The sequence below is a fragment of the Ranitomeya imitator genome, chromosome 5 (genome assembly GCF_032444005.1).
Source record: "Ranitomeya imitator isolate aRanImi1 chromosome 5, aRanImi1.pri, whole genome shotgun sequence".
Classification (NCBI taxonomy): Eukaryota; Metazoa; Chordata; class Amphibia; order Anura; family Dendrobatidae; genus Ranitomeya; species Ranitomeya imitator.
Window position 1 is genome coordinate 5,985,978 of NC_091286.1, and position 12,284 is coordinate 5,998,261.

Below are 12,284 nucleotides of genomic sequence, written 5' to 3' on the forward strand. Positions count from 1 at the left end.
TATTTCGTTCTTACGGGGTGACCCTCAAGATTGGGCTTTTTCGCTGGCGCCAGGAGATCCGGCATTGGCTGATATTGATGCGTTTTTTCTGGCGCTCGGTTTACTTTATGAGGAACCCAATCTTGAGATTCAGGCAGAAAAGGCCCTGCTGGCTATGTCTCAGGGGCAGGACGAGGCTGAAGTGTATTGCCAAAAATTTCGGAAATGGTCCGTGCTGACACATTGGAACGACTGTGCACTGGCCGCTAATTTTAGAAATGGTCTTTCTGATGCCATTAAAGATGTTATGGTGGGTTTTCCCATTCCCACAGGTCTGAATGATGCTATGGCACTGGCTATTCAAATTGACCGGCGATTGCGGGAGCGCAAGACCGCAAATTCCCTCATGGTGTTGTCTGAACAGACACCTAATTCGGTGCAATGTGATAGAAAAACCGCAAATTCCCTTATGGTGTTGTCTGAACAGACACCTGATTTAATGCAATGTGATAGAATCCTGACCAGAAATGAGCGGAAAATTCATAGACGCCGGAATGGCTTGTGCTACTACTGTGGTGATTCTACACATGTTATCTCAGCATGCTCTAAACGTATAGCTAAGGTTGTTGGTCCGGTCACCGCTGGAAATTTGCAACCTAAATTTATTCTGTCTGTAACTTTGATTTGCTCACTGTCGTCTTATCCTGTCATGGCGTTTGTAGATTCAGGTGCTGCCCTGAGTCTTATGGATCTGTCATTTGCTAAGCGCTGTGGTTTTACTCTTGAACCATTAGAAAATCCTATTCCTCTTAGGGGTATTGATGCTACGCCATTGGCAGCAAATAAACCGCAGTATTGGACACAGGTTACCATGTGCATGACTCCTGAACACCGCGAGGTGATACGTTTTCTTGTTTTACATAAAATGCATGATTTGGTTGTTTTAGGGCTGCCATGGTTACAGACCCATAATCCCGTCCTGGACTGGAAGGCTATGTCAGTTTCTAGTTGGGGCTGTCGTGGTATTCATGGGGATATCCTGCCTGTGTCTATTGCTTCTTCTACGCCTTCGGAAGTTCCGGAGTATTTGTCTGATTATCAGGATGTCTTTAGCGAGTCCAGGTCCAGTGCATTGCCTCCTCATAGGGACTGTGACTGTGCTATAGATTTGATTCCAGGCAGTAAATTTCCTAAGGGAAGACTCTTTAATCTGTCGGTACCTGAACATACCGCTATGCGTTCGTATATCAAGGAGTCTTTGGAGAAAGGACATATTCGTCCGTCTTCTTCCCCTCTTGGTGCAGGATTCTTTTTTGTGGCTAAAAAGGACGGATCTTTGAGGCCTTGTATTGATTATCGGCTTTTAAATAAGATCACTGTCAAATTTCAGTATCCTCTGCCGCTGTTGTCTGACTTGTTTGCCCGAATTAAAGGTGCCAAGTGGTTCACCAAGATAGACCTTCGTGGTGCGTACAACCTTGTGCGCATTAAGCAAGGTGATGAATGGAAAACCGCATTCAATACGCCCGAAGGTCATTTTGAGTACTTGGTGATGCCTTTTGGGCTCTCCAATGCGCCTTCAGTTTTTCAGTCCTTTATGCATGACATTTTCCGGAAGTATCTGGATAAATTTTTGATCGTTTATCTGGATGATATTTTGGTTTTTTCTGATGATTGGGACTCGCATGTGGAGCAGGTCAGGTTGGTCTTTAAAATTTTGCGTGAAAATTCTTTGTTTGTCAAAGGCTCAAAGTGTCTCTTTGGTGTACAGAAGGTTCCCTTTTTGGGGTTTATTTTTTCCCCTTCTGCTGTGGAGATGGACCCGGTCAAGGTCCGAGCTATTCTTGATTGGACTCAGCCCTCGTCAGTTAAGAGTCTTCAGAAGTTCTTGGGTTTCGCTAACTTCTACCGTCGTTTTATCGCTAATTTTTCTAGCGTTGTGAAACCTTTGACGGATATGACCAAGAAGGGCTCCGATGTAGCTAACTGGGCTCCTGCTGCCGTGGAGGCTTTCCAGGAGTTGAAACGCCGGTTTACTTCGGCGCCTGTTTTGTGCCAGCCCGATGTCTCACTTCCCTTTCAGGTTGAGGTGGATGCTTCGGAGATTGGAGCAGGGGCCGTTTTGTCGCAGAGAGGCCCTGGTTGCTCTGTTATGAAACCTTGTGCCTTTTTCTCTAGGAAGTTTTCGCCTGCCGAGCGAAATTATGATGTGGGCAATCGGGAGTTGTTGGCCATGAAGTGGGCATTTGAGGAGTGGCGTCATTGGCTCGAGGGTGCTAAGCATCGTGTGGTGGTCTTGACTGATCACAAAAATCTGATGTATCTCGAGTCTGCTAAACGCCTTAATCCGAGACAGGCCCGCTGGTCATTGTTTTTCTCCCGCTTTGATTTTGTTGTCTCGTATTTACCAGGTTCAAAGAATGTGAAGGCCGATGCTCTTTCTAGGAGCTTTGTGCCTGATGCTCCTGGAGTCGCTGATCCTGTTGGTATTCTTAAGGATGGAGTTATCTTATCAGCTATTTCTCCGGATCTGCGACGTGTGTTGCAGAGATTTCAAGCTGATAGGCCTAAGTCTTGTCCACCTGACAGACTGTTTGTTCCGGATAAGTGGACCAGCAGAGTCATTTCCGAGGTTCATTCCTCGGTGTTGGCAGGTCACCCGGGAATTTTTGGCACCAGAGATCTGGTGGCCAGGTCCTTTTGGTGGCCTTCTTTGTCAAGGGATGTGCGGTCATTTGTGCAGTCCTGTGGGACTTGTGCTAGAGCTAAGCCTTGCTGTTCTCGTGCCAGCGGGTTGCTCTTGCCCTTGCCTGTCCCGAAGAGACCTTGGACACATATCTCCATGGATTTCATTTCTGATCTTCCGCTATCTCAGGGCATGTCTGTTATCTGGGTGATATGTGATCGCTTCTCCAAGATGGTCCATTTGGTTCCTTTGCCTAAGCTGCCTTCCTCTTCCGATCTGGTTCCTGTGTTTTTCCAGAACGTGGTTCGTTTGCACGGCATCCCTGAGAATATTGTGTCAGATAGAGGATCCCAGTTCGTTTCCAGGTTCTGGCGATCCTTTTGTAGTAGGATGGGCATTGATTTGTCGTTTTCCTCTGCTTTCCATCCTCAGACTAATGGACAGACGGAGCGAACCAATCAGACTTTGGAGGCTTATTTGAGGTGTTTTGTCTCTGCTGATCAGGACGATTGGGTGACATTCTTGCCGTTGGCTGAGTTTGCCCTTAATAATCGGGCTAGTTCCGCCACCTTGGTTTCGCCTTTTTTCTGCAACACTGGTTTCCATCCTCGCTTTTCTTCAGGTCATGTGGAGTCTTCTGACTGTCCTGGGGTGGATTCTGTGGTGGATAGGTTGCAGCGGATCTGGAATCATGTGGTGGACAACTTGAAGTTGTCACAGGAGAGGGCTCAGCGCTTTGCCAACCGCCGCCGCGGTGTGGGTCCCCGACTACGCGTTGGGGATTTGGTATGGCTTTCTTCCCGCTTTGTTCCTATGAAGGTCTCCTCTCCCAAATTTAAACCTCGTTTTATTGGTCCTTACAAGATATTGGAAATCCTTAATCCTGTATCTTTTCGTCTGGATCTTCCTGTGTCGTTTGCTATTCACAATGTATTTCATAGGTCCTTGTTGCGGCGGTACGTTGTGCCTGTAGTTCCTTCTGCTGAGCCTCCTGCTCCGGTGTTGGTTGAGGGCGAGTTGGAGTACGTGGTGGAGAAGATCTTGGATTCTCGCCTCTCCAGGCGAAGACTTCAGTACCTGGTCAAGTGGAAGGGCTATGGTCAGGAGGATAATTCCTGGGTGGTCGCCTCTGATGTTCATGCGGCCGATTTAGTTCGTGCCTTTCATGCCGCTCATCCTGATCGCCCTGGTGGTCGTGGTGAGGGTTCGGTGACCCCTCACTAAGGGGGGGGTACTGTTGTGAATTTGCTTTTTGGCTCCCTCTAGTGGTTACTAGTTTTTTGACTCTGGTTTTTCTGTCTTTCCTTTTATCCGCACCTGGGTCGTTAGTTAGGGGCGTTGCTTTATAAGCTCCCTGGACACTCAGTTCTATGCCTGGCAACGTAGTTATCAGAGCTAATCTGCTGTGCTCTTGTCTACTGATCCTGGTCCGGTTATTCAGCTAAGTCATTTACTTTGCTTTTTGCTATTTGTTTTTGGTTTTGTATTTTTGTCCAGCTTGTTCCTAATCTGTATTCTGACTTTTGCTGGAAGCTCTAGGGCGCTGGTGTTCTCCCCCCGGACCGTTAGACGGTTCGGGGGTTCTTGAATTTCCAGTGTGGATTTTTGATAGGGTTTTTTGTTGACCATATAAGTTACCTTTCTATATTCTGCTATTAGTTAGCGGGCCTCTCTGTGCTAAACCTGGTTCATTTCTGTGTTTGTCATTTCCTCTTACCTCACCGTTATTATTTGTGGGGGGCTTCTATCCTGCTTTGGGGTCCCTTTCTCTGGAGGCAAGAGAGGTCTTTGTTTTCCTCTACTAGGGGTATTTAGATTCTCCGGCTGGCGCGAGTCATCTAGGATCAACGTAGGTATGACCCCCGGCTACTTCTAGTGTTGGCGTTAGGAGTAGATATATGGTCAACCCAGTTACCACTGCCCTATGAGCTGGATTTTTGTATCTTGCAGACTTCCACGTTCCTCTGAGACCCTCGCCATTGGGGTCATAACAGCCGTGTATCTTGTTCTTATAACCAGGATACAGGTGGAGGATTTAGACATCAGCGGAAAACCCAATATACTCAGGATAAAGGCAGAGGATTCCGATACCAGCAGGAAACCCAATATACCAAGGATACAGGCGGAGGATTCCAGTACCAGCAGGAAACCAAATATACCCATGATACAGCCGGAGGTCACGGATACCAGAGGGCAACCAAATATACCCAGGATACAGGCAGAGGTCACTGATACCAGCGGATAACCTAATATACCCAGGATACAGGCGGAGGTCACTGATACCAGCGGATAACCTAATATACCCAGGATACAGCCGGAGGTCACGGATACCAGAGGGCAACCAAATATACCCAGGATACAGGCAGAGGTCACTGATACCAGCGGATAACCTAATATACCCAGGATACAGGCGGAGGTCACTGATACCAGCGGGCAACCAAATATACCCAGGATACAGGCAGAGGTCATGGATACCAGCGGATAACCTAATATACCCAGGATACAGGCGGAGGTCACTGATACCAGCGGGCAACCAAATATACCCAGGATACAGGCAGAGGTCATGGATACCAGCGGATAACCTAATATACCCAGGATACAGGCGGAGGTCACTGATACCAGCGGGCAACCAAATATACCCAGGATACAGGCAGAGGTCATGGATACCAGCGGATAACCTAATATACCCAGGATACAGCCGGAGGTCAATGATGCCAGCAGACAACCTAAGACACCCAGGATACAGGCAGAGATCACTGATACCAGCAGACAACCTAAGACACCCAGGATACAGGCGGAGGATTCCGGTACCAGCAGAAAACCAAATATACCCATGATACAGCCGGAGGTCACTGATACCAGCGGGCAACCAAATATACCTAGGATACAGGCAAAGGTCACTGATACCAGCGGATAACCTAATATACCCAGGATACAGGCGGAGGTCACTGATACCAGCGGATAACCTAATATACCCAGGATAGAGGTGGAGGTCACAGATACCAGTAGGAAACCTAATATACTCAGGATACAGGCGGAGGACCTAATATACCTAGGATACAGGCAGAGCATCCCAATGCTGGCAGACAACCTAATATACCCAGAATACATGAGGAAAACCCAGATACTGGTGGACAACCTAATATACCCAGGATACAGGAGGAGGACCCCCGATATCAGCTGATAACCTAATATACCCAGGATACAAGCGGATGACCTAGATATCAGCAGGCAACCTAATATACCCAAGTTACAGGTGGATGACCCAGATACCAGTGGGTAACCTAATATACCCAGGAAACAGGTGGAAGACCCAGATACTGGTGGAAAACCGAATATACCCAAGATACAGGCGGAAGACCCTGACACTGACTGAAAACCTAATATACCCGGAATACAGGTGGATTACACTGATACCACCGGGCAACCTAATATCCCCAGGATACAGGCGAATGACCCCGATACCAGTGGGCAACCAAATAAACTCAGAATACAGGTGGGGGACACTGATACCATCGGGCAACCTAATATATCCAGGATACAGGTGGAGGTCACAGATACCAGCGGATAACCTAATATCCCCAGGCTACAGGCAAATGACCCAGATATCAGCGGGCAACCTAATCTACCAAGGATACAGTCGGAGGACCCAGATACTGGTGCACAACCTAATATACCAAGGATACAGTCGGAGGACCCAGATACTGGTGCACAACCTAATATACCAAGGATTCAGGTGGAGGACACAGATACAAGTGGGCAACCTAATATACCCAGGCTACAGGTAGATGACCTAATATACCTAGGATACAGGAGGAAGACCCCGTAACCAGCAGATACCACAAGATCAACAGAGATTGTATTATGCACAAAATATAGAAAGAGGAAATATATAAACACCCAGGAGAAATATTATACCCAGGATGCAGGCGGATGAGCTAAATACCTTCTCACCCATGGACTTGTTCTCTACAGTCTCCGGTAGAGGGGACTGGGCACTTATCCGTGATTTGCTCATGTCCTCTGGATACCAGTTTGCCTGGGTGCGGATTATACCCTCACTCTTCCCCCTGCAGGTGTTGGGCCTTTTCTCTGTTGCCAATTGTGTAGATCTCCTGGTAGAGGATGGCTGAGCGAATGTGGCCACCAATATCTTTGGTTCAGTTCCTGTCATTACTTGGCCATATGGTTCTCTAAGACAGTCATGTTTCTCTGGATACAGACCACCCCCCACCATCCCTTTTGCTGCAATGTGGTGAGATGCCTGTACTGGGCACATTACTGGAACTTTCTTGGCATTATTCCAGATGCCTTCCAACTCCTCATCATCATTTTCCAATAACTCATGGTCTGGATGGAGAACTTCTGGAAGTGAACTGGTGTTTGTGAATATTCCTTTATCAGGTGGGGTCTCTCTGAATTTGTAGTGGTCATTTAGGTTGCAGTGCGTTTTATGAATATGGAGGACACAATTGCAGGAACAGATTGATGCTTGCTTTCCATCACCATAATGCTTCTTCACACAGTACTGATCTACCACCTCGTCTATGTTCCTCCAAAAGAAAATAGATGCTCCTGTTGTCTCATGAAGGATTGGAGAGGAGGTGGTAAATTGTCTTCCCATCTCCTGAAGGACTGGAGATGAGTTGGTAGATGTTCCTCCCATCTCCTTCAGGAGTGGAGATGAGGTGGTAGATGTTCCTCTCATCTCCTGAAGGACCGGCGATGAGGTGGTAGATGTTCCTCCCATCTCCTGAAGGACTGGAGATGAGGTAGTAGATGTTCCTCCAGTCTCCAGAAGGACTGGAGATGAGGTGGTAGATGTTCCTCCTATCTCCTGAAGGACTGGAGATGAGGTCATAGATGTTCCTCCAGTCTCCAGAAGGACTGGAGATGAGGTGGTAAATTGTCCTCCCGTCTGATGAAAAATTGGAGATGAGGTGGTAAATGTTGCTCCCATCTCCTCAAGGACTGGAGATGGGGTGGTAACTGTTCCTCCCGTCTCCAGAAGGACTGGAGAGGAGGTGGTAAATGTTCCTCCCGTCTCCAGAAGTACTGGAGATGAGGTCGTAAATGTTCCTCCCATCTTATGAAAAATCGGAGATGAGATGCTAGATGTGCCTCCCATCTCCTGAAGGACTGCAAGTGATAACGTGGTAGCTCCTCCACTATAACATGGGGAATCTGAGACATCACAGTTTGATGAATCAGCTCCCACAATCCTGGGTGAATTCATAGTTTCTTCCTGTAAGTCCCAGTCAAGGTCAAGGTGTCGCAAGACATGAGGAGAAAGTCTGCTTATCTCAAAGTTATGAATGAAGTCCTCCAACTCCCGAGAGTTCTGTGCACTGGCTGTGGTCCTCCCATACCCAAGAATGTTCTGCCTACAATATCCAGAGCTACTAGTGATGGCATCTAGCCATGCCCTGGTGCCCGACCACTGGGTGTCTTCTTTCTCCTTCAACTCATTGGATGAAGGTGCTGGCTTTTCTTCAGAGTATAGGTTTTCGGCATTGCAAGAGTCATCCACAGATATCAATGTAATTGGGTCCTGGATATTTTTCAACATGTGTGGCTCCTTGGAGATCTGTAAGGTCAGGATTCTCCCACTAGTAAGATGTGGGCAAGAGTGAAGACTTTTCAGGGCCAATTTGTTTGAACCAGATCCACATACAGGATCAATGTCCTTGCTCAGCGGGTTTTTTATATAGTTGTCCTGCTTTGGAGGCCATGTAGAGATCTGGTATTTCGGTATGTCTTTGGTGTTGGGTTTTGAATCTGAGCAAAGCCCCATAATTCCTTGTATTGTACATCTGTGAGCTTTCTCCTTCCTCAGGAGACTCCTGAACAATGCGTTCGATCTAATCTTAGGTAAACCACCAGAAGAGGGCTCAAATGTGGGAAACGAGGAGTTGCATGCAGATGAACAAACTATCTTGGAAACTCTTGGCACAGTCAGACTTTGGTACATAGTTTTGGTTTCTTCCTTTGTGTTCAAGTAAGTGCTGACCTGAAGAAGGAAACAAAAAAAGACCTGAGCATGCAAGACAAACAAGGACAAACGAAGCGAAGTAACCAAGGGACAGGAAACGTCATGAATATATCTGAACCTGAAGATGTCGGGCGAGATATGTGGACTTAAAGGTTCCGGGTGAGACACAGTATCTGGACCTGGAGGTATCGGACAAGACATATGAACTTGAAGGTGTTGGGCAAGATAGTATCTGGACCGGGAGGTGCTGGGCGAGACATGTGGACCGGAAGGTGCCTGGCGAGACACGCAGATCCATTTTTTACATTGTATACTAAACTATTTGATAACAATTCCCTGCACCTCATTTGTAACCTGATCCCTTTAAGAGGTCATTTTTACCTTCTCTGAAGGCTTAGTAAAGGAATTTAGAAAAGTCACAGAATTCAGAGCTCAGCAGAAGACATGGCATCAGAGTTAGTGCTGGAGCGACACTGCCCCCTGGTGGTCACACAAGCATGAAAATCACAGCAAAACAGAGTGTAAAACACAAAAGTACGACCTAAGAGGCGCCGTCTGTATCACATGAGCACCTCCCCGAAATCCCATGGTCTCCACCTGTTATCAGCTCCTGGAAAGGAGGACATCCAATATGGCCGCTATTCCAGAGGATGGTTCTTGTATCACTCCATAGAGAGAAGCCATTGTGCTCAGGACCCAGGAAGTCTGCGAGACCGCCCTGTGTGACCAGCCGCATCCGGCAGACACGGTGTACAGCTAACATCCAACTCCTCATGTCAACCTCCAGAGCTGCTCTCACTATTCTGCTGTTACATCATGTCATACCCTCCAGTCACCTCCAGAGCTGCACTCACTATTCTGCTGTTACATCATGTCATACCCTCCAGTCACCTCCAGAGCTGCACTCACTATTCTGCTGTTACATCATGTCTTATCCTTCAGTCACTTCAAGAGCTGCATTCACTATTCTGCTGTTACATCATGTCTTATCCTCCAGTCACCATTCTGCTGTTACATCGTGTCGTATCCTCCAGTCACCTCCAGAGCTGCATTCACTATTCTGCTGTTACATCATGTCTTATCCTCCAGTCACCATTCTGCTGTTACATCGTGTCGTATCCTCCAGTCACCTCCAGAGCTGCACTCACTATTCTGCATCCTGTATATGATGACTTCCTTGTATTGGGGGATTTCCTATCTGTTGGGGGTAATTGTATTAGTTGAGGTGTTAGGGGCCACGCCACAACAAGCCATCACACGCTGAACTCTGATTGGTCGGTTACCTCGTCCACAACTGGAAGTGAAACTCGTTTCTTTCTCTTCAAGCTCCCAAATGTGCCCTCTAGAAAGCCCTGACAGCGCCTCCAGAAGGACGTGTGGGGCGAGCGCAGCTGAGCAGATGGAAGAAGACAAAGTTATAGGAGGGGGCAGGTGGGATGTTCTCGGGCTGTGGGGCTCCGGTGCACAGGGGTGTTCTGGGGCTGTGGGACTCCGGTGCCCAGGGATGTTCTCGGGCTGTGGGGCTCCGGTGCACAGGGGTGTTCTGGGGCTGTGGGGCTCCGGTGCACAGGGGTGTTCTGGGGCTGTGGGGCTCCGGTGCACAGGGGTGTTCTGGGGCTGTGGGGCTCCGGTGCACAGGGATGTTCTCGGGCTGTGGGGCTCCGGTGCACAGGGATGTTCTGGGGCTGTGGGACTCCGGTGCACAGGGATGTTCTGGGGCTGTGGGGCTCCGGTGCACAGGGGTGTTCTGGGGCTGTGGGGCTCCGGTGCACAGGGATGTTCTGGGGCTGTGGGGCTCCGGTGCACAGGGATGTTCTGGGGCTGTGGGGCTCCGGTGCACAGGGATGTTCTCGGGCTGTGGGGCTCCGGTGCACAGGGATGTTCTCGGGCTGTGGGGCTCCGGTGCACAGGGATGTTCTGGGGCTGTGGGACTCCGGTGCACAGGGATGTTCTGGGGCAGTGGGGCTCCGGTGCACAGGGATGTTCTCGGGCTGTGGGACTCCGGTGCCCAGGGGTGTTCTGGGGCTGTGGGGCTCCGGTGCACAGGAATGTTCTGGGGCTGTGGGGCTCCGGTGCACAGGGGTGTTCTCGGGCTGTGGGGCTCCGGTGCACAGGGATGTTCTGGGGCTGTGGGGCTCCGGTGCACAGGGGTGTTCTGGGGCTGTGGGGCTCCGGGGTGTTCTGGGGCTGTGGGGCTCCGGTGCACAGGGGTGTTCTGGGGCTGTGGGGCTCCGGTGCACAGGGGTGTTCTGGGGCTGTGGGGCTCCGGTGCACAGGGGTGTTCTCGGGCTGTGGGGCTCCGGTGCACAGGGATGTTCTGGGGCTGTGGGGCTCCGGTGCACAGGGATGTTCTGGGGCTGTGGGGCTCCGATACACAGGGATGTTCTCGGGCTGTGGGGCTCCGGTGCACAGGGGTGTTCTGGGGTTGTGGGGCTCCGATGCACAGGGGTGTTCTCGGGCTGTGGGGCTCCGGTGCACAGGGATGTTCTGGGCTGTGGGGCTCCGGTGCACAGGGGTGTTCTGGGGCTGTGGGACTCCGGTGCCCAGGGATGTTCTCGGGCTGTGGGGCTCCGGTGCACAGGGGTGTTCTGGGGCTGTGGGGCTCCGGTGCACAGGGGTGTTCTGGGGCTGTGGGGCTCCGGTGCACAGGGGTGTTCTGGGGCTGTGGGGCTCCGGTGCACAGGGATGTTCTCGGGCTGTGGGGCTCCGGTGCACAGGGATGTTCTGGGGCTGTGGGACTCCGGTGCACAGGGATGTTCTGGGGCTGTGGGGCTCCGGTGCACAGGGGTGTTCTGGGGCTGTGGGGCTCCGGTGCACAGGGATGTTCTGGGGCTGTGGGGCTCCGGTGCACAGGGATGTTCTGGGGCTGTGGGGCTCCGGTGCACAGGGATGTTCTCGGGCTGTGGGGCTCCGGTGCACAGGGATGTTCTCGGGCTGTGGGGCTCCGGTGCACAGGGATGTTCTGGGGCTGTGGGACTCCGGTGCACAGGGATGTTCTGGGGCAGTGGGGCTCCGGTGCACAGGGATGTTCTCGGGCTGTGGGACTCCGGTGCCCAGGGGTGTTCTGGGGCTGTGGGGCTCCGGTGCACAGGAATGTTCTGGGGCTGTGGGGCTCCGGTGCACAGGGGTGTTCTCGGGCTGTGGGGCTCCGGTGCACAGGGATGTTCTGGGGCTGTGGGGCTCCGGTGCACAGGGGTGTTCTGGGGCTGTGGGGCTCCGGGGTGTTCTGGGGCTGTGGGGCTCCGGTGCACAGGGGTGTTCTGGGGCTGTGGGGCTCCGGTGCACAGGGGTGTTCTGGGGCTGTGGGGCTCCGGTGCACAGGGGTGTTCTCGGGCTGTGGGGCTCCGGTGCACAGGGATGTTCTGGGGCTGTGGGGCTCCGGTGCACAGGGATGTTCTGGGGCTGTGGGGCTCCGATACACAGGGATGTTCTCGGGCTGTGGGGCTCCGGTGCACAGGGGTGTTCTGGGGTTGTGGGGCTCCGATGCACAGGGGTGTTCTCGGGCTGTGGGGCTCCGGTGCACAGGGATGTTCTGGGCTGTGGGGCTCCGGTGCACAGGGATGTTCTCGGGCTGTGGGGCTCTGGTGCACAGGGGTGTTCTGGGGCTGTGGGGCTCCGGTGCACAGG

The 12,284-nt window shown here is 51.2% G+C and overlaps 1 protein-coding gene across 1 annotated transcript in view; it reads right to left on the reverse strand.

The window, feature by feature from the left end:
• The window catches only part of LOC138681047 (uncharacterized), a 75,564-nt gene that overhangs the window by 25,114 nt on the left and 38,166 nt on the right, over positions 1–12,284 (reverse strand). The window contains exon 23 of the mRNA XM_069768259.1: positions 6,612–8,675. Within this exon, the coding sequence (XP_069624360.1) occupies positions 6,612–8,675 (2,064 nt within the window). The remainder of the gene's footprint in view (positions 1–6,611; positions 8,676–12,284) is intronic.